Here is a 22,089-nt window from a genome sequence, read left to right on the forward strand (position 1 = left end):
TTCATTCCCGCTGGAGTGGAGACAGAAGGTCTGATTCTGAGCCTGTACCCAGGAAGATACAGGAAGGGGCAAAAGCTACCAGGAGGGAGGTTCAGAAATGAGTTTGAATGTCACTTATTTATTTTGCTAGTCCTGAGGCTTGAACTTTGGCCTGGCTCTGTCCCTGAGCTCTTGTTCAAGGCTAGTACTCTACCACTTGAACCATAGCACCACTTCCAGCTCCCAGTTGTTTATTTGCAACAAGAGCCTTACAGCCTGGCCTGCCTGGGCTGTCTCTGAACTGTGATCCTTAGAGCTCAGCTTCTTCAGTAGCTAGGATTACCAACATGGTGGCTCTAAAAAATTTATTGGCCCTGTTTTTTTTGAGTGCTACAAAGCTGAGGCTAGCTTGAAACCTGCCCAGATGCACAGATGTTGGAACCACAGCACAGGCTGCACAGCAAAGTCCCCAAGACTCCATCTGCAAAACAATTAACAAGGGGCTGGGAAGGTGGCTCAGTGGTAGAGTGCTTGCCTTGCATGCATGAGGTCCTGGGTTCCATTCCTCAGCACCACATAAGCAGAAAAAGCCAGAAGTGGCGCTGTGGCTCAAGTGGTAGAGCACTAGCCTTGAGCTGAAGAGCTCAGGGACAGCACCCAGGCCGAGTTCAGGCCCCACGAAGGCTAGGCTGGAGGTGTGGCTGGCAGCAGAGTACAGGACTGCGGACACGGCTCAGCCCTTACAATGACAGCAGTTCACTGGTGATGGCCGGCGTCAGGTCTGGTTGTTAAAGCCCATGAAAGGTACAAGAGAGCTCTAGAAAGAAAGAATCAGGCTTTATTTTTATTTTAAATACAGGTACTTGTAGACAGGTTAGTCTTGCAATCCATATTGCCAATACGCAGCAACTAAAATAGAACGTGTGAATTCGCTGCCATCCTTGGGCCTGCACCCTTTGACCTGGCAGGCTGACCCCTCCCCTCCCATTCTATCCTTTCTTTCTCTGCCATCTAAGATGAGCAAACTAGAACCCTGCCCAAAAGGTAGCCCCCACACACCAATTTCCCCGACAGTTATCTATCTCCTTGGACGGTGGCAGCGTGTGCCACCATGGGGCCAAGGCTTGACTGTGGCCGGCAGGCTCCTTGCCTGGGGAGAGAAGCAGAGCACCCGTCAGTCTGAGGTCGCGGCCACACAGGTCAGGATCCCTGAGACAAAGAGGAAGGAGCCCGTGCTGGTGGCCCAGGACCCCGGGGAGAACGCAGGGTCTCTCCCGAGGCCACTCAGTGGAGGAGCACTGGGCAGACGGCGCCAGGCGGGCACGGACAGGCCAAGCGGACCCTTGGCCTGCCACTAGGCCCTGGGCTCCCCGCCACCCCCTGGAGTGGCAGGCCATTTTGTGGAAGCCTCGCAGGCTGCGCTCCCTGGAGTGGAGTAAAGAAGGAGTAAGGCGTAGACGTTTGATTCTTTATTTCTATATGCAATGTATTGTTTAGGCACGCTGCTTGGGATGCTGTCTCTAAAAAATTTGTTGGCCATTTTTTTTCTCAGAATATCCTTTTGGTTTTAAATACTGATCAGGAAAAAACAAACGATGTAAAAATACGTGAATAATTTTCTATTACAGAAATGAAAAACTGATTTGCATCTAAAAGTGCAAGAGGTGAAGTGCTAGCCCACTCACCAGACGGCGTGGCAATATACAATGTACAATATATTGCTTCAGCTGGTGGAGAAGGCGGTGATGGATTTGATATTGACATAGAAAATTATAAATTACATTGAATTAGTATCCATAATCACTATATATATACAAACCAGCTCTAAAAAACGCACTGGTTTAGAGTTGACGAGGGAAAGCTCACAAGGTACAGTGAAACAGGTAACATGCTTCGTTCCGTGCCGGAGCGTGCTCTCCGCTCCGCAGACCCCGGCCTGTGAAATGCGCATGCCCCACCCCCGTCCTCGGCGTAGGCATCCAACTGCAGCTGACCTGCCGCGCGTGACACAGGGGCCTCCTGTGGGCACGGCTGACACGTGGTCAAGGACAGGCTGGTTTGGGAGAATGGGGTAAGAAGGCAAAGGAACTACCCAAATGAAACAAACAACAACAAAAACAGGAACAGAACCACCCCCAAACCCAAACCCTAGCCATGACACTCCAACCCTCCAGTGCCTCACCGAAGCACGGTTCAAGCACACAGACCGTAACAGAACGTATGGCTTACAGGAACACCCATTTATCAACTAAGCTGCAGCAATAAATACTTAATCTCTACCAATAGACTTACATTTTTGATCCATTTTAAACAATACAGAAAACAATTACCAATCAAAAACTGGTTATAAAAAGAACACCCAATATTTCTTATTCAAAATCACTGTTGTAAGTTGGAACAACCAAAATAGCAGTGGAGGGCACTGAGGGCTGCGCGCTGCCAGCCTGGAAGAGAGACGAATTCAGAACTTTGTACAAGGTGAAAAATGTAGGAAACTTGCCTAATACTTTGGTCGCACTAATAAAGGTCAAATACAATAGATCTGTGTTCACTTTATAAAACTATTCTTACGAGCATGTTAACTACAGCATCACACTATCGTCACGCGGTGGCAGGCGTGTGCTCACAGGCCACCCGTTATTTAGAACAATACAATATAAACATACGCAAAAATTCTTGGTATTTGTCAATGTGCAGTATTTGTACACGTCTGGATTTTTCTGTACAGTGTCTTAGAATCTAGAACAGAAAGGGTGCTGGTCCTGATCCCTCGCACAGTGAGAGCAGCTGTGGCGACGCGGAGGCGCAAGTTCCTCCGGAGCCGGGGCGGTGGTCCGCAGTCCTCAGCCGGCAGCAGCTCCATCGCTCATCATACAGGGCCATTGACTGCTGCGTCTCCTGGCCCACTTGGCTGCTCCGTCCTAGGGAGGAGACAGACACCTGAAGTAGAGAGCAGAGCAGCCGGGCCCTCTAGCTTCTCAGTACTGCCTGTCTGTGGGCACAACTTCTCTCGTTGTTGCTGCTGCTGTGTTAACAGGGCTTGAACTCGGCCTGAGTTCAGCGCTGGCCCTGAGCTCCTGTGCTCAAGACTAGCACCCCACCACTTGCACCACAGCGCCACTTTGGTTTCTGAGTCGTTAATTGGAAAAAAAAAAAAAGTCTCAAGGACTTTTCTTCCTGGGTTGGCTTTGAACTGTGATTCTCAGATCTCAGCCTCCTGAGTAGCTAGAATTATAGGATGAGCCACTAGTGTCTAGCTGGTGTGTGTGTGCCGGTCCTGGAACTTGAGCTCAGGGGCTAGGCACTGTCCCTGAGCTTCTTTGCTCAAGGCTAGTGCACTACCATTTGAGACACAGCTCCACTTCTGGCTTTCTTGGGTGGTTAACTGGAGATAAGAGACTCATAGGGACTTTTCTGCCAGGGCTGGCTTTGAACCATGATTCTCAGATCTCAGTCTGAATAGCTAGGATTATATGAATGCGCTACCAGCTACCCAGGTCTCTTACGGCTTTGAAATATGTGTCCCAGAGCCTGCAAGAGCATTATGTTCTCCCTTCTTGAGAGCACTTTTATCTGTCCCACAGAGAGCCACATAATTCACTTGAAAAGCAAGCAAGGGTTTATCACTCAGAAAGCAAAGCAAAGCAAACCAACCAAACAAAACTTCTGTGTTCCTAACAGCCAATGTCAGACTTGAAATTGGAATGGAAGATGGGGTGACTTCCTGTCAAAACTATAACCTGAGCAAGTCGCTTTTTTTTGTCTTGTGCCAGTCCTGGAGCTTGAACTCAGGGCTGTCCCTGAGCTGGCACTCCACCACCTGAGCCACAGCTCCACTTCTTGCCTTTTGCCGATTAATTGGAGGCAAGAATCTGATAAACTTCTGGGCGCTGGTGGCTCATGACTGTAACCCTAGCTACTCAGAAAACAGATTTGAGGATTTAGGTTTAAAGCCAGCCTTAGGAACAAAGTCCATGAGACTCCTATTTCTGGAAGTGGCACTGTGGCTCAAGTGGTAGAGCACTAGCCTTGAGCAAGAATTGCTCAGGGACAGCACCTAGGTCCTGAGTTTAAGCCCCATTAACAGGAAAAAAAAAGAAGAATCTGACAAACTTTCATGGCTTTGAACCACAATGCTCAGGTCTCAGCCTCCTGGGTAGCTAGGGTGACAGGTGTGAGCCACTGGCGCTGGCTGAGACGTTCTTGTCGTCTTGGGTGGCAGCTAAGGCTGCTCTTACCCTGTTCCTGACATGGAAGGCCTAGTGGTCCCACACACCCTCCCCCTCACATGTGCGCGTCCCAGTGCATGTCAGAGAAAACCGGGTGTGCACTTGGCCCTCTCCACTCATCAGCTGCAAGCTTCCCTCTACCTCTCCAACAGGCCTGGGGCTTGAACCCAGGACCTCTGCTTGTTTTTTTTTTTTTTTGTCAGTTGCGGGCCTGGGCGCTGTCCCTCAGCTCTTCAGCTCAAGGCTAGCGCTTTACCACTTGAGCTACAGTGCCACTTCTGGTTTTCTGGTGTTTTTTTGGAGATAAGAATCTCATGGACTTCCTGCCCAGCCTCCTGAGAAGCTAGGATGACAGACATGAGCCACCAGCGCCCAGCTAGGACCTGTTAACCAGGTGTTCTACCACTTGGGCCAGTCTATCCTTTACCTTTTATGTGATGGCACTGGGCTTGAACTCAGGTCTTGGATCTGTCCTTAGCTTTTGTGCTCAAGGCTAGTTGCTCTACCAGTGGAGCCATGGCTCCCCTTCTGGCATTTTCACTGGTTAACCAGAGATAGAGTCTCAGAGACTTTCCTGACCCAGCTGGCTTCAAATCATGAGAGGCTGGGAAGGTGGCTCAGTGGTAGAGTGCTTGCCTTACATGCCTGAGGCCCTGGGTTCGATTCCTCAGCACCACATAAGCAAAAAGAAAAAAAAAGCCGGAAGTGGCGCTGTGGCTCAAGTGGTAGAGTGCTAGCCTTGAGCTGAAGAGCTGAGGGACAGCGCCCAGGCCCAGAGTTCAGGCCCCACGACTGGACCCCCCCCCCAAAAAAAAAATCATGCATGATCCTCAGGTATCAGCCTCCTGAACAGCTGGGATGGGTGTGAGCCACCACACCCAGTTCGTTTTTTGGTCGGTCATGGGGCTTGAACTCTGGGCCTGAGCGCTGTCCCTCAGCTCTTCAGCTCAAGGCTAGTGCTCTACCACTTGGGCCACATGCCACTTCCAGTTTTCTGGTGGTTTATTGGAGGTTAAGAGTTTTACGGACTTTCCTGCCTGGGCTGGCTTTGAACTGCGATTACAGGTGTGAGCCACCAGCGCCCGGCCTCCAGTTTTTTTTTTTTTTTTTAAGACTGTGATCTCCTCTATTTATGCTGGGGTGACAGGTGTTAGCCACCACATGCAGCTTCTGGTTGGTTGAGACGGGGTCTTACAAACTTTTTGTGTCTGGACTCGCCTGGAACCACAATCTTCCAGATCTCTGCCTCTGTAGTGATGGCTAGCATTCTTAAGCAAGGTCTTTAACTCCTCTTAGCTCCATTTTACCCTCACCCCTGGGACTTTGCAAACGTATACTGTGTGAGAAGCACCAGTCCTTTGGTCAGTGCAGACCAACTGGCTGAGTGGCAGTGGAACGAGAGGCTGTGGCACTCACAGGAGCAGGGGACCAAGGGGGTCTTCGCTCTCCACCCTGCCGTGGATGGCTCCCCAAACACCGAGGCTCCTGCCGCCTGTCCAAAGCCCCCAAATGCTGCTCTAGGTGTGGCCCCTGTGCCTCTGTCCATTTGCCACGCACATGTGGGGCATGACTGGGACCCCTTTTCTTCTCGCTCACCCCAGCCTTTCTGCCGGCCACTTGCTCTGCAGGTGAGCGGGCAGGGCTCTTCATGCTGGCTATTTCTAGCCAGGGCAAGTGGGTCTCCGGTGGCAAACAATTCTGCACTGCAGAGGAGGTGCTCCCAGAGTTCTTCTCATGATCATGTCAGAGAAGACAGGCCAAGATGCACTGGGACCAACGGCTCCCAACAGGAGGCCTCCCTGGCCACCTCCGTGCGACTGGCTGAGGCAGACACCCAGAATCCAAGGCAAGTGAAAGTGAGGGCGCTCTCTAAGCCCAGCGGAGCAGATGGACACCTGCCTTCTGCTCCCAACACCTCCGAGTCTAGATGCTCAACACTTCTCGTGCTAGCCTGCCGTCTCTTTGGGCCCCAGGCGTGAGGAGGACAGGCAGGCCCCTGTTGGTCCTGCGCTGTAGGACACCCACACGGGGGCCGGGGGAAAATACAACGCCTCTGAAACGGCTTTAAAGGTCATTTTATTCCTTTGAGGAGGAATATACAGCGTCAGATAACTGAGGGGTGCTGAGCACAGTCCCGTGTTGGGAGGCGCCTCCTCACTCATCCGTGGGCGTGGGCTCCGGTGCTCCCAGGCCACCGGCTCTACCTGCGAGGCCGCGTGTACGGGCCTGGGCGCCGGCCCTCGGCTGAGGCTTTGGCTTGGCCTATCCCTTCAGACCACTGGCTCAGTCTGAGCAAAAGGTGACTAGAAAGAAAACACCACATAGCAAGTCACCAGCCCTGGCAGTGGGCGCCACAGGACAGGTTCAGCCCCTGGGGGTGCTTTCTGGGCTGAGTATTTCACCCTGTGAAAGGCCTTGGGGAAGGAAGTGCCCTGGTACCCTAGGGTGGGGCTGAGGACCTCAAACCACCATTCCCAACCCAGCCTCAGAAAAAGACCCAAAGGTTCAGAGCAAGGCTCCCTTTTCTGGAAACTTCTCAAAGAGCCAGTGCTGCCAGGAACCTTTGGGCAAGGCTCTGCTTCTGGATATGGAGACAGAATACTAGCTCTCAGCTCCCTCTGCCAGCAGGACAGGCAGAGGCCACTGCTGAAGAGCTGATAATCCTCACACCCCCTGCCCCTCCCCCCGGAAAAGGCCAGGCAGGCCTGGGAGGGCGCAGGCCGCCGGGTGGTTACCTCTGCTCGGGACTGCTGCTGGGAGGCCGGGGGACTGCACACTTCGCCTCTGCTGGCTCGGGGCTCTCCGTGTCTTTACAAGCAGCATCTTGAGAGGTAGACAGTCTTCCTTCCTCACTGAGAGAGAGGGGAGAGGGCGTCACCAGCAGCACAGGACCCGGCCAGGGGAATGAGGTCACATGCAAATGGCTCTGGAGTCGAGATGCCGCGGGACGCCCTGGGGCTGAGCATGCTCAGGGTGGAGGACCACAGGGACACGGACAGCACAGGGACCATGGAAGGAAAGGGCCACAGCAGGTGGGAACCGAGGGACAATGTGATGCGGCTGGGGTCTGAGAAGGAATGGTCCGCGTCACTGTACATACCGGTAGGATTTCAACACTCTGAGGCCAAGTGTGCAAAACAGAAAAAGAAATGTACAAGAGTTTCAGAATTCTCCTAGAAATGAGGGATGGGGAAAACATGTCCACGACTGCACTTAAGCAAAACCGCAGAGTCGGTGGAGGTGTCAAGTGAACCTGTTTGAAGGAACGAGGCTTTAGTTGATGCCTGCCGGGGCCAGGGCGTGCCACTGTGCAAACAGAGGGCTTCTTGAGCTGGCCTCAGCAACCCGTGCCCAGTGCACGCACCAGGAAGGCAAAAGGGGTGGGGAGGAGCACAGCACAGGGGAGCTGAGCCCCAGGGCAGGGGACAGCGCAGGGGGGGCTGAGCCCCAGGGCAGGAGACAGCACAGGGGGGGCTGAGCCCCAGGGCAGGGGACAGCACAGGCGGGGCTGAGCCCCAGGGCAGGGGACAGCGCAGGGGGAGCTGAGCCCCTGGGTACTGGGGCCTCTGGGGAATAGAGCAGGGGAACAGTTTCCCCATAGACACTTCCTTCCTCTGCGGGTTCCTGCACACACCCAGCAGAACCAGCCCCGCTGGCATGCTTTAGGGAAGGCCATCATTCTTATGGGCAAGTCTGGCTTGGATCTGCTAAGTTCCTAGTTTCAGGACTTCCAAATGGTCCCAGGCAACTGAAGTAGAAAAACAATAAAACGTAACCACTTGGGGGCAATCCCAGTTAGCCAGTACATCCCTCCCTCCTCCTCTCCCTGCGGTGCTGAGATGCACTTCAGTCCTTGTACTCTGTCACTCCTCTGCATTCTATACTCCAAAGCAACTGCTCAGATGTGCGTTCTGACTTAGGCCCTTCTGTACTGATGTTTTCTTCATTCAGCATAGCTGAAGAGCCACCAGCTCGGTCTGAAATGCCCCTGACTGGCAGGGTCTGTTTGGGCATCTAGCACGGCTGCACCCCCAGAAGAGGACTATTCTGGGCCATATTTTTATCTACCCTCTTTCCTACTATGAGTACCCACTATGCTTTCCCACTCATAGGCCAAGGGAGCTCTGGAAACCCTGTGGCACACAAGCCCTCTTCAAATTTCTGTAAGTCTAATAACAAGGAATGCTTCATGCTTGTCTGATAATTAGAGATGGAACACTGCTTTTGGTTTCTTGTCTGAGAACTGCCATCTTCTACCCATTTTCTGATTTAGGCTTTTTTTGGTCTTATTGGCTTCTAGGCATTGCTGAATATGAAATGTTTATGTTGATTGGCTACTACCTTCCTAATTTTGTCTGGTATTTCATCCAACAGAAAATTTCACCTATAACTCAAGGTCTTGCACTTACTATACAAGCTCTATACCACTCAGCCACACCCACACATTTCTGATTTAGCTCTAAGGAAGGTCTTTAACTTTTAGGCGTTGGACTATGGGCCTCCCACCTCTGTCTCCCCAGTACTCAGGATTAAGACATGTACCACTATGCCTGTCTTCTGTCTTCCTTCCTTTCTTTCTTCTAGATAAGTCTTGCAACTGTTTGCCTGGGGTGGCACTGAACCCTGATTTTTCAATCTGTTTCTTTTTGGTGCTGGGCCTGGGGATTCAACTCAGGGCCTAGGTGCTGTCCTTGAGCATTGTTGCTCAAGGCTAGCACTCTATCACTTTAGCCACAGCTCTACTTCCTGCATTTTGGGTGGTTAATTGGAGATAAGGATTATAGGAGTGAGCCAACAGCACCAGGGCAGGGTAGTGTTTTTTGTTTTTTTAAATGAAGGCTTTTTTGGCTGGGAAGGTGGCTCAGTGGTAGAGTGCTTCCCTTGCATGCATGAGGCCCTGGGTTCAATACCTCAGTACCACATAAGCCAGAAGTGGTGCTGTGGTTCAAGTGGTAGAGTGCTAGCCTTCAGCTGAAGAGCTGAGGGACAGCGCCCAGGCCCAGAGTTCAGGCCCCACGACCGGACCGCCCCCCCCCCAAAAAAGAAGGCTTTTTCTTCCCACAGGCTAGAAATACATTCTATGTCACTTAACATTAGTGCCTCAGTTTCTGCATCTGGAAAGGTTCCCCATGGGTAAATGCGTGTGGATAGGGCACACAGAGGTGCTGCACCCGTTCGTTCTTACAGGTTCTTCTTAGGGTACTCTCTAGGGGAGGATTTGGGTTGACTTCTCATGTGAGCTAGCACATCCCTTTTAAAAAATGGTGCTGTTAGCCGGGCGCCAGTGGCTCATGCCTGTAACTCTACCTACTCAGGAGCCTGAGATCTGAGGATCTTGGTTCAAAGCCAGCCCGGGCAGGAGAGACTATGAGACTCCTATCTCCAATAAACCACCAGAAAACCGGAAGTGGCACTGTAGCTCAAGTGGTAGAGCGCTCGCCTTGAGCTGAAGAGCTGAGGGACAGCGCCCAGCCAGGCCCGTGGCCCAGCACCAAGCCTCCTCCTGCTGTTCTCCCACTCAGACCACTGCCCTGTGCACGCCAGCACCACTGTACAGCAGCACTGCTGCAGCATGACTGCACGTCTAGCAATGTGGGAAGTCTTATTTCTCTGCCAGTTTTGAACTAGGCTATCGAATTCCTTCTAAGACCCCCCCACCACATTTTCATTGGGGCTGAACTGAACCGCAGGGCCTGTGTGGGCACTATGCTGTCTCACAGCAGCTGCACAGCTCCCTGTGCTCTCCACCAGGTCGTCCTGGGGCCTTCTCTACAGACCTGCTTCTATACCATCTACTTGTCAGTAGTGACGCAGGAAAGCTAGCCTCCATCTTCAGATTATCTGTGGAACCTTAAGTGATCACAGCATTTGCAGCTGCAGAGTGGCGGCCGATGTACCGGCCACCAGTTCACTACCCTCCCCGGCCTTGGCCTCTGCTCCCTCCAGCAGTGATGGCAGGCAGCCTTGCCCCAACCTCATCTCAAAGGGTCATCTAACACTTCCTCCTTACTCAAGTTCTGCTGTGATATTTGGGTATTTACTTTTTACTAAGTCATTACTGGTACTTTTTTTGCTTCAAGTTTTAACTGTGTACAAGTAGGAAATCTTACTGAAAAGTGACTTTCTTTCAGTCTAGTTTTCTGACTGAGCCAGCGGGCACTGCATTTCAGGACAAATGCCAGTTGACTGACAAGCAGTTTAATCTAGTTAGCAAACACCATATGGACTTCTGTTTGTAGGCTAATTGTTGGAGTTACCCTTTTGTCTGGCTTTGGAATGAGGATTCTATTATTCTGTGCTAACCCTCGAGACTGCCACCAATAGACTCCTATGCGTGAGAGTGCACACTGACCAGTAGTGTGGCAGCCACTCCCACCGTCAGTGCCTGGGACTCGTTCACTTCTTGCTCTTCACTGAAATGTGCTTGCTTGCATCTTTCGTTCAACTTTTTTTTTTGGTCGGTCGTGGGGCTTGAACTCTGGGCCTGGGCGCTGTCCCTCAGCTCTTCAGCTCAAGGCGAGCGCTCTACCACTTGAGCTACAGTGCCACTTCCGGTTTTCTGGTGGTTTATTGGAGATAGGAGTCTCACAGTCTCTCCTGCCCGGGCTGGCTTTGAACGGCGACCCTCAGATCTCAGCCTCCTGAGTAGCTAGGATTACAGGCGTGAGCCACCAGCGCCCGGCCTCTTTCGTTCATCTTTATAAGGCAGGCCATCTTATTGATCTTTGGTGGTTGTGGCTTGTTTTAGTGAGTCATCTCTGATACTAGAAATTAAACAAGCTTACTAATATTTTCCTTTATGGCTCTTTGCATATGTGTATGCCAGTGCTGGGGTTTGAACACACAGGCCTGCGTATTCACCCTGAGTTTTTGTGCTCAAAGCACAATACCACTTGAGCCACAGCTCCACTTCGGGCTTTTTGGTGGTTAACTGGAAGGAAGTAAGAGTCTCAAGGACTTTCCTGCCCAGATTGGCTTTGAACCACAATCCTCAGCTCTCAGGCTTCTGAGCAGCTAGGATTACAGGTGTGAACCACTGGTGCTTGCTACGGCTTTTGATTTCTATGGTTAAAACTATGTTCCCCTCACAATGTCACAATGTTCTCTTATGACTTCTCAGCCTGACATGGCTATTCCTTTTATACTTCACTGCTCTAAGAGATCCAGTTTCAGTCTTCGCCCAAGTGGGAATCAATATGCACTAGCCCACTCTTCCTCACAGACCCGGTGCCAAGTTCAGGGAGTGGAGCAGTCTCTGTGGACTTTTGCCAGGTAGAAATCAGATTGCAGTGTGAGGCCAGCCTGGGCGAGTTAGTGAGAGCTCCATGCCCCATCAAGTCTGTGGTAATAAAGCTTTACTTACAAGCCTTGAGATCTAACATGGGATGGGGGACACCCTCGCCTTGTCTCTTCAAAATCATCTTGACTCTTCTTTACAAAGGTATGCCATCATCTCCATTAACTTCCATGAAGTTTACTACTGGGATTACTTTGATGAGAATTTCATTAATTCTTAGGCTGATTTGCTGAGAAATGCCAAGGCTATCTTTCCATGAATAAAATCAGCATGCATTCTTTCCCACAGAAAAGCTTTTGTACTTTTGTTAAAGAGGCATACTTCTGGGATACCTTTGTTGATTTATAAGGAAAAGTGATTTCTTTCTATGAATCCAGCAAACTGTCTAAACTTACCTATTCAGAAATGACCATTTTATTTATTTCAAATATTTATTAACCCGACCCCCCAAGCTGAGGACAGAACTCAGAGCCTTGTACTTGCAGGCAAGGGCTCTTCCACTAAGCTAACTTCCCAACCCCTATATTTTATTTTTTTAGCCAGTCTTGGGGCTTGAAATCGGCCTGGGCACTGCCCCTGAGCTTCTTTTGCTCAAGGCTAGTGCTCTACCACTTGAGCCACAGCGCCACTTCTGGTGTTTTCTGAGGAATGGAACCCTGGGCTTCATGCATGCTAGGGAAGCACTCTACCACTAAGCCACATTCCCAGCCCTCTTTTGTATTTTTAATGCTGCAGCTGCTAAGCACAGTGCTGAAGTTGTAATTGTATGTCCCCCTGCCTGGTTCTTATCTGAAAGGGAATACTTCTAATGGCCCACTGTTAAGAATTACCACAGGTCAAATCAATCCTCACACTGACATCCTGACAAAATAAATCGCTGGATTTGGTGTGCTAGCTCTTACCAAGTGTAGCACCCTAGTATAGTGACTCATACCTGTAATTCCAGTTCCTCAGTAGGTAGAGATCAGAAGGATAGCAGTTCAAGGCTAGCCTGGACAAGTTAATGAACCCTCCATTTCCACCAATAAGCTGAGCATTGAAGCACATACCTGCCACTCCAGCTACGTAAATAAGGGGATGGCAGTCTAGGCTAGCCCAGGCAAAAACAGACTTTATCAGAAAAATAACTAAAGCAAAAGGGCTGGACATGGCTTAAATGGAAGAGTGCCTATGTACAAGCCTCTGAGGTCAAACTTCAATAACCTTTCCCAAACCCCACAGATATTAGCCCTCAATCACTGTCATCCTTGTATGATTTTGTTTTGAGATAGCCTCCTTGTGGGGGGGAGAGTTCTCCTATGGATCCTGACATCGGGTGGATGGGGCTCTGAGCAGGCCTTTCATGAATTACAGGACAGAGCAAATTTCTGTTATGATACCTTTCGTGGCCCCGGAGTTTAGAAGTAAGGTTGCTCATTTCCTAAGTTTGGTGTTTTTAACTGTCATGCTGCTGGTGAGTTAAAACTGACTGAGGGATGTCTGAAGACAGTGGTCTACAGTGTGACACAAGTCTACCATGAGAGAAGATGTCCATTCTCATAATTCTGTCAATCTGCTACATTCAGAGTGCAATCTCACTCTGGCACATGTGTGCCAGGATGAGGGGCCTACGTTCTCCCTCTCCTGGTGCAGGTGACTGTGCTTCGTGAAGCAGTCTGACTGGCCCTTTTGAGTCACGCTGCACCCATTCACCTGAAGCCGCAGGAGGCCGTGGCCCTGGTTACCTTTTGAAGACGGCAGTCTCTGTCTTGGCATCTACAGTGAGGCTGAGCGTTTCCTTCATGCCGCCATTCATCACGGTCTCAGTTACCTTGTCTGTACTTTCTGCATCCTCCTCCCCGTCTGAGCCAGCTTCCATGGCCATGCTCCCCGATGCTGAAAAGAACACATCAGCTGACACCTGACCAACTACCACTCCCTTTACAGACACGCTCTGCTCGAGGACAATGACCAGAGAGAGAGAGAGTTTGCCTACTGCTGCCTGGCTACATTCTTTATTAAGGGGCACTGGTTTCTTATAAATGCCACTAAGGTGCATTTGAGACCAAGTGTCTCAGGCTTTCTTAACCTTTCCAGGTGTCCCCCCTCACCTTCAGCTTCGTCCTATTCCACAGCTCTAGCCCACCCCCCATCCACATGGGTCCAAGTCTTTTTTATTATTCTTTTTTGTGCACGCTAATCCCTTCACCATTCAAACAGGCCCATGAGGCCCTGCCAGAACTGCTCTGGGCCCAATTGAGGTTGCCTATTTGAGAGTAACTAACCCTGACCACACTACAGGCCTTATTCCTTTCTTAGCTTGTTTGTGGCACTTTTTGTGTGTGTGTGTGTGTGTGTGTGAAGGACTTGGGGCTGTGCCTTCCTCCTGATGCCCTGAGCCTCACACAGGTCAAGTTACATGGCATCCCCTTTGCTCACACCCTTATCTCCAAAAGCACCTCTCATCAGGGACCTGTGAACATTCCAGGAAGACCGATCTGGGAATTCAAGACACCCAGAACACTTCGTCTGTTCGTAAAGGTGAGGAAAACACAAGCAGCCCTGGCCCAGCATCTGGCCCTGGTTCTATCCACCTGAGCTCTGCAGGCTAAGTTCTTCTTCCTTCCAGGGCCTCAGGCTCCTTTCCTACAGTGGTGGGCCTCTTTGCCAATCACTATGGCTCTCAGGTGTGCTGTGGACACCAGAGCAAGTCACAGTCTTGTGTTCTTGGCTCCTCCGGCTCCTGAGGGCATACCAGCCCACTCAGCACTCACCTTCTGGCTGTGCAGCTGCCCCAGGAGTCAGAGGGTCCACAGGCTCCGTGCTGGTCTCCATCTCCACTGGAGAGCTACTCCTTAAGGAATCTTTTGCGCTTCAGAAAAGAAAACATCCTGATGTTAATATTGGAATCCATGTATGTGTGGGACAGAGGAGTCCAAGTGTGGGAGAGACATAGGGATCCAAATGTGAGCAGCTCTGTTGAGTGGGTAAGGACAGAGACTGAGTCTAGGAAGCTTCAAGATATCAGGCTTGCAACTCCCAGGCACCTTGTTATCACTTGGCCCCAGGCCCTACATGGCAGGCACAGCATCCAGTTGGACTCAGCCACAAAACACTATACTCTGAGCCAAACTGCTTGGAGGCACTGTTCCTCTAAATGACAGTCATTACTGGTACTGTGAAAACATAGTAAGAAACACCAACTGACTGAAGGTAAGCACTTTCTCTTTAACAATCCCTCCCCCAATAAACCCAGAGACCTGTGCCATGGACTCAAGAAGAAAGCTTCTTCGACATTTTTTTCAGGCTTTATTTGGTAGTACTAGGGTTTGAACTCAGGGCTTGGTGCTTGCTATACAGGCATTCTACTGCTTGAGCCTGGCCTCTAATCCTTTTTACTCTGGCTACTTTTGAAGTAGGGTCTCCCTTTTTGCCTGGGTTGAGCTGGTAGCAATGCTTCCACTTAAGCTTACCACCATAGCTGGTATGATGTGCCTACACCACCACACCCAATTCTCTCTATTGAAATGGTGGGGGTTGGGGGGGGGAGGTTCTTATGAACTTTTTGCCCAAGATAGTCTGAAACTGTGATTCTCCTGATTTTAGCCTCTTTTGTGGCTTGTACCACTGGGCTCAGCTACTGTCGAGATGGGGGGAGGGGCTCATTTTTCTGCCCAGGTTGGCCTTGAACTGCGATTCTCTTGATTCTCAGCCTTCCAAATAGCTAGGATTACAGGCATGTCTTCTGCCTGAGAGTGACTTTGCACGCAGGTGGTAGATGGATCAAACAGGAGATCCTGACAGTCTTACACAGGACAGTTATGCAACAGCAGGGCTCTATCATCAAGAGCCATATAGGCTCAAGACCAGCAGCAATGCTGTCACACTCTTAGTTCAGAGCACTGGATCTCTCAGTCTACTTGCAAGTTCCTATCACCTAGGGATCAGGACCTGTTCACCAGGAGTTCTCAAACCCACCATAGCAGACTAGAACCAGGGAGCGGGGAAGCATCTCTATTTCTTTCTGGTAAATGCTCTGGGACCAGGATGGGAACAGAAAAGGAAATCTTCCCCATCCCAGTTTGACTGTAGAGCTCAGGAAGCTGGAGATGGCTCTGCTCTTGATGCGGAGCTGTGTCTGTGCCGCATAGCTGTGTAGGTACTGCCCCAGGTTGAAGTTGATGTTTATGCTAAGGCACAACAGTGAACTAGAGGTCAATGAAGGTGAAGGACAGGCCTACAGCCACACCCACCAGTCAGCTTTCCCACGGGAAGTTTAGGGACTGCACACATTCACTTACCTCAGGGAGGATGTGAACTCCGTAAAAGAAGCCCAGCCTGTCTCTTTGGTTGGCACTGGCTCCTCCGTGCTCCAGACGTCAGACCCTACAGAGTCTAATGGAGCGCCATGGGTGGTCTCCATTGGGACGTCAAAGTTGGCTGACCAGGTGGGTGCTAGAGTGAGGGAAGAATTTCACTTGGAGATATTCCAGAAGTTGATCGTGATACAAGATTTCTCCCTCCCTATAGTCATAGCTACTTGGGAAGCTAAGGCAGGCAGGAGGATCACCTGAGTGAGTCCGTAAGTTCAGGGTCAGACTGGGCAAGACAACAAGACCCCAAGAACAATAGAAAGTCAGGGAGGGAGGAACTTTTCAGGAACATACCAGCAATGATAAAAACAGACAAACCAGTCAATCAGTACTGTATACTGCCCAGGGAAGGAAGGGGGAAAGTCACTTGAAGGGCCAGGTGACAACATCCATATATTGTAAAATGACTTCTAAGTGTGTGTGGTACTATAGTTTGAACTCAGGGCCTTGTGCTTGCCAGGAAGGTGCTCTAATACTTGAGCCACAATTCTACACTTTTGGTATTGCTATTTTTTGAACAGTCTCCATTTCTGCCAGTCAGCATGTGCCATGAGATCCTGTTTATGCTTCTCACCTAGCTGTGAGGACAGGTGCTCAGAGTTTTATTAGTTGAGATGGGGGGGGGGGGGAATCTTGCAAATTTTTAAAAATCTTTTGTTTTGTTTTGGCTAGAAATGACCCTCCAAGATTGCCGCCTCCTCAGGAGCTAGGATTATAGGTATAAGCCACTGTGCCCAGCTCTAAGAATTCTTTTTTTCCACAGAAACTACACCAGGGTACAAATTTACATATATTATAAGCAGAGTTTTGGAACCATTCTACTGGACTGACCTTCACTTTATAGCTGGACCAAGTTACAAAAAGGGACTCCTCTCCTCTGTGATGACAATTGGATAGCCTTTTCCAAATACACTCCCCAGAGTGAGTGAAACAAGAAGTGCTTTCGACATTCCTACTCCCCAGACATCAATACCTGGGAGGCAAGTAGGGGCTCCCCCCTGCCCCCGTGCCTAGGATCTGACCCTGGAGTCCATAAATGCTGACTGTCACACAGGATTTTCCTTCTCTCTCCATCCCCACTGCCCACTTCTAGTGGCAGTGGCATGTAGGAAGCTGAGATGAGGTTTTCCTCCAGTTACGTAATACACACCCAGTCCCTTTATAGTGCACTCGTGTGAAATACCTTGTATCTGACACAATATAAATGAACCTTGAAAACACTGTGCTGAGTGAAGACAGTTACAAATGAGAAATACTGAACGATTCTACTTCCATGAAATACCTCAAGTACCCAAATTCATATAATCAGAAATTGGGATAGTAACTGGGTGCTGGTAGCTCCTACCTGTGATCCTGAAATTGGGAGAACTGCAGTTTAAGGCCAGCCCAAAGCAGAAAAGCTCACAAGAACTTTCTCAATAGGGTGCTGAATAAGGCAGGAACCCTTCAATAGGCAGATTTTAGCCTAGGCACATGCTCACTTGCCTGGGCAGGATGTGAGACCTCATCTCAAATAATGCACAAAAAAAGGCTGGAGGTGTGGCTCTAGTGAGTGTAAGAGAACCTGGTTGGTGAGCATGAGGCCCAGAGTTCAAAGCAGTGTCAGAGGCAGTAGGCAAGCTTTGCAGTGGATAGAGATTCTCGAACTGGACAGTGGGGAGGTCTAAGTGGTCTATTCCACTGCAATCCCAATGAATGAATGGGACCACTAACCTGTACTTCAGAGGAAAAACAACCCCACAGATGCCAGAGCCTGAAGGTCAGGTGCATCTGTCCCTATTATTCCTCCCTGGGCCCGTCTTCTGTGTCCACAGGGTTTCAGTTTTCCTGTCCCCAGTATGTGCTTTCCTTCCCAACTTTCCATTGTGGCCATGTCTGTCAGGCCCTTTGGGCCTTTATAATCTTCGAAATATAAGTCTAGATCTGGCCTCTAGCTATTGTCCCCTACCTGGTCTCATCCTGTTCTGGAGTCACATTCAACAGCTCTGGACCTCCAAGCAAGTGCTTTCCATTTCCCCCTAGGCAGGGTGCCGTGGAACTGCATGCCCCCTTCCACCACTCCACTTCTGTGGCAGGCTCACAAGAGTGCCTGCAGACAGACACTGTTGTATGCCTGGGCACCTGGCACACAGGAATAACTGGATAAAGGAATGCTGGCTTGGCAAGGCAGCCCTTTCTGCCTGAGGGAAGGGAGCTGGGAAAGGAGGCAAGCTAGAAGGCAATTCCTCTCTTCCCTGACTCCAGCTGGCGTTTGTGTACTGTGTGGGGCTGTGGCAAATGGTTGTTGAGGGTCTTTCTAGCTGAGGCCCCACAGAGAACAAAAGGAATAAAGGCCTTCCTGGAGACAGGGCAGTAGTCCCCTATCAATGCATTGGGCTCTTTCAAATGACCTTTTTTTTCCTGAACTTTTACAAGCTAGCAGTATTTTTTTGGGGGGTGGGGCAGCTGTGGTACTGGGATTTGATATCAAGGGTCCTGTGCTTGATAGGCACTGTTAATACTTAACCCCCCTCTCTCCTAGCCTTTTTTGCTTTAATTATTTTGGTGATAGGATTTTGCATTTGTGTCTGGGCCAGCCTGAACTATGATCCCCCTATTTATACATCCTACTTCGCTGGAATGACAGGTGCTCACACCATACCCAGCCTTTATTGATTGAGTCAGGGTACTAGGTTGGCTCAGACCACAATCTTCTCAGCCTTCTTAGTAATTGGGATTACAGGTATGAACCACAGCATCCAGCTAGTAACAATTTTAAATGGCTAGAAAACTGAGCTGGGCACTAGGGACTCACACCTATCATCCTCGCTACTCAGGAGGCTAAAAATCTGAGGATCATGGTTTGAAGCCAGCCCAAGCAGGAAAGTTTATGAGACTCTTCTCTCCAATTAAAAAGCTGGAAGTGGTGCTGTGGTTCAAGTGGTAGAGTGCTAGCCTTGAGCCAAAGGAGCTCAGGGACAGTGCCCAGACTGATTTCAAGCCTTAGGACCAGCAAAAAAAAAAAAAAAAAGGCTAGAAAACTGAAGAATAGCAAGTAGCAGGTACACTCAAACCATAGCTGAATAGGTTTTAGGGTTTAAATTCATCAGCAAAGTATGAAGGACCCATTTAAATGTACTTAGGCTTTAAGCTGCTTCCTCTGGTGTGCTCATTCACAAACCAGCCCATTCTGGCTTCTGTTTCCAATCTCTGTTTTTCCCCTTCTGGTGGAGCTCTGGCCTCTGGAATTTTTAGCCAGACTCACAGACATCCACATCTGCCCCTGTGCCCCTCCTTCTTTCCGTAAGGCCTGGTGTTGGAAAGGATCACACAGGGGTAATTCACAAAGCCGTGTGTGTGTGTGTGTGTGTGTGTGTGTGTGTGTGTGTCTGTGTCAGCGCCCCAGTGTGTGTGTGTGTGTGTCAGCGCCCCTGTCCCCTCCAAAGCCTACACAACAACTTGCTGCTCTCGGGCTTGTTTTTAATTCCAGCTAGCACACCAGTACTCACAGATGGGGCAACTTACGCTCATTTAGGTCCACCTCCATTTTATCCTCTGTATTAGCACTACTGGACTCAAACAAGTCTTGTTTTGCTCCATCTTCTTCTTCGGAATCTGTGCTTTCTTCACTGTCCGTACTTCCTGAGCTGTGAGAAGATGCTGCTCGTCAGCCACCAGCTACATACAGAAGGCTAAAGACCATCCAACAACACAAACCACACTGTACTTCAACTCTACCATATCTGGATGAGATGCAGAAAAGATGGTTCAGCATGTGCTGCTTGGCTCAGGCTAAACCAGCACCACCCCACTGCCCACTGGACTCTGCCCGGAGGTACAGACCACAATATAGTGTGTGAGTCTCAGCATAAAATTTGCATTTGGCTAATGATCAAGGTCACTGAGCATCTTATACACTTATGTGTCATCTTGCAGCTTACACTATAAACAAACAACTATCCACACAATGGATTGAGTTCAGGGCGTTTTACTTTTTTGGCCAACATCCTGCAACACTCAAGCAAGCCCTTTTGCTTTTTCAGGTAGGGTCTCACATTAATTTTACCCAGGCTGATGGCCACAGATTGGTGGTTTTTCCATCTCCCCATCTCCACTTCTCATGCAGCTGAGATTATAGATAGGTGCCACCACACCAGCTGTCCTTTTTTTTTTAAACTGAGCAGAGAGATTTCATAACTCTGCCTGCTTCAGCAGTTACTGTGAGGGGCAGAAAAGCTGCTCCAAAGGGTAGTTGTATTGTTCCTATTCCATGTATTTTGAAGCTGTGTCACCAAGTATGTAGATGGTTAGGACTGGTACCTTCTCTAAATGAACTGAATCAATCCTTCATTACCATGGCACTTTATCTCTTTTCTTTGCAATCTACTTCAATATTAATAATACACATCTTCTAGCTTAGCTTTTTCCTATGAACCTTGCTTCTGTGCATACATTTAAATATTTCTTCTAGGTACATGAAACTAGGTCTTGTTTGCTATCAGTTTGATGAACTCTGCCTTTTACTTAATATTTTTGGTGCTAAACCCAAGGTCTGAATAAGTGCTCTTTTGTGTGCAATCCCAGCCCTTCTGACCTATAGTGGGGGCATCTGGAATGATATTTTAACTGAGCAAGCTGCACAGGCTTAGTTCTAACTTCTGGTAAGTTTTGTTTTCCCCAGCTGCCCCCTCTCTGTTCTTTCTAACTTCATTGGGATTTTTTTTTTTTTTTTTGCCGGTCATGGGACCTGAATTCTGGGTCTGGGCGCTGTTCCTCAGCTCTTCAGCTCAAGGCTAGTGCTCTACCACTGGAGCCACAGCGCCACTTCCAGCTTTTTCTGTTTATGTGGTGTTGATGAATTGAACCCAGGGCCTCATGCTTGCAAGGCATGCACTCTACCGCTGAGCTACCTTCCCAGCCCCGGGATTTTGTTTTGTTTTGTTTGTTTGCCAGTTGTGGGGCCTCAACTCTGAGTCTGGGCGCTGTCCCTCAGCTCTTCAGCTCAAGGATAGCGCTCTACCACTTGACCCACAGCACTTCCAGCCTTTTCTGCTTATGTGGAGCTGAGGAATGGAAGCCAGGGCCTCACACATGCAAGGCAAGCACTCTACCACTGAGCCACCTTCCCAGCCCCTTCATTCGGATTTTAAAAAATGATTATTTTCTTTTTGGCCTATTTTATGATAATGTTCTTTGATGATCTTGTTGCTTCAGTGGTCTCTTTAGACTCTTTAGCCTACATCTTTAGCTCCATCCCAGTTGATTTTTCAAGGGACAAGGCAATCCTTGAACCAGAAATCACCCATCAGTTCATCAACAGGGAAATGACTATCCAAATTATAATACATCCATCATCAAAAGACATAACTAGAACACAATGGCTCTAACAGTTAATTATACTGAGTAAAAATAGCTAGACACTACATGTGACATGTTGTAAAACTTTAGCTTAGGTAGTCAGTCATAGGCTGAGTTCATGTCCCAGTACCAGAACAAAACAAACTAAAAAACAAACAACAACAACAAAACTAAGCTAAAAAACAAAAAAACAAACAAAAAACCTAACCTAAAAGAGCAAATAGGGGGATAGGAAAAGGGAAGACTATAAAAGGTAAGTTTATGATCAAAAGTGGAATGATAGTTTTTATGGATCAAACATTAAAACTTACCATACTACAATTTAGTTTCTTTTAAGTCAATTATATCTCAGAAGAGGGGTTATGCAAATAAAATGTGTTTCCTATACTCCTTCTGGAAGTGTTATCTCCCTCAGGACAACTTTTTCTCTCGTAATTAATCTTTGTGCTTCCTATACAAAGTGCTTTCACAGGATATGAAATTCTGTATAATGTCTGACTTCACAGAAAAAATAGCAGCTGGCTTTGGCCATCTAGTGAACATACTCAGCCTGAGGAGCAAAATGTCACAGAATTGTTGACAATAAGCCCAACTAGATGTTTGTTTTTAAAAAGTCACTATGAAGGCATCAGTCTCCTGTGGTCTGGCCCTAGAGCTTCAACAGCTACCTTGTGTAATTGATAACAGAGCAGGCCTGGAAGGAGCTGGGTCTAATAATCTTATCAAATTGCATTACCAGCTCTTGATGATGGGAAATGCACCTTTTCTTACTGAATCTTTTTTTTTTTTTTTTTTTTTGGGTCCAGTCGTGGGGCCTGAACTCTGGGCCTGAGTGCTGTCCCTCAGCTCTTCAGCTCAAGGCTAGCGCTCTACCACTTGAGCCACAGCGCCACTT

The 22,089-nt window shown here is 49.1% G+C and overlaps 1 protein-coding gene across 8 annotated transcripts in view; it reads right to left on the reverse strand.

Annotated features, from left to right (window-relative positions):
* Nucleotides 1-1,435: 1,435 nt before the first annotated feature.
* Nucleotides 1,436-22,089, reverse strand: part of Ppp6r3 (protein phosphatase 6, regulatory subunit 3) — a 115,009-nt gene continuing 94,355 nt past the window's right edge. For 7 of the 8 annotated variants that reach the window (XM_013021063.1, XM_013021061.1, XM_013021060.1 and 4 more), the window contains 6 exons: nt 19,362-19,483; nt 15,786-15,939; nt 14,259-14,356; nt 13,230-13,380; nt 6,944-7,060; nt 1,436-2,900 (listed from right to left, as the gene is read on the reverse strand). In XM_013021063.1, the coding sequence (XP_012876517.1) occupies nt 2,849-2,900; nt 6,944-7,060; nt 13,230-13,380; nt 14,259-14,356; nt 15,786-15,939; nt 19,362-19,483 (694 nt within the window). In that variant the 3' untranslated portion in view covers nt 1,436-2,848. The remainder of the gene's footprint in view (nt 2,901-6,943; nt 7,061-13,229; nt 13,381-14,258; nt 14,357-15,785; nt 15,940-19,361; nt 19,484-22,089) is intronic. The other variant, XM_013021062.1, reaches the window with a different exon arrangement.

The sequence above is a fragment of the Dipodomys ordii genome, unplaced genomic scaffold, assembly GCF_000151885.1.
Source record: "Dipodomys ordii isolate 6190 unplaced genomic scaffold, Dord_2.0 Scaffold54, whole genome shotgun sequence".
Classification (NCBI taxonomy): domain Eukaryota; kingdom Metazoa; phylum Chordata; class Mammalia; order Rodentia; family Heteromyidae; genus Dipodomys; species Dipodomys ordii.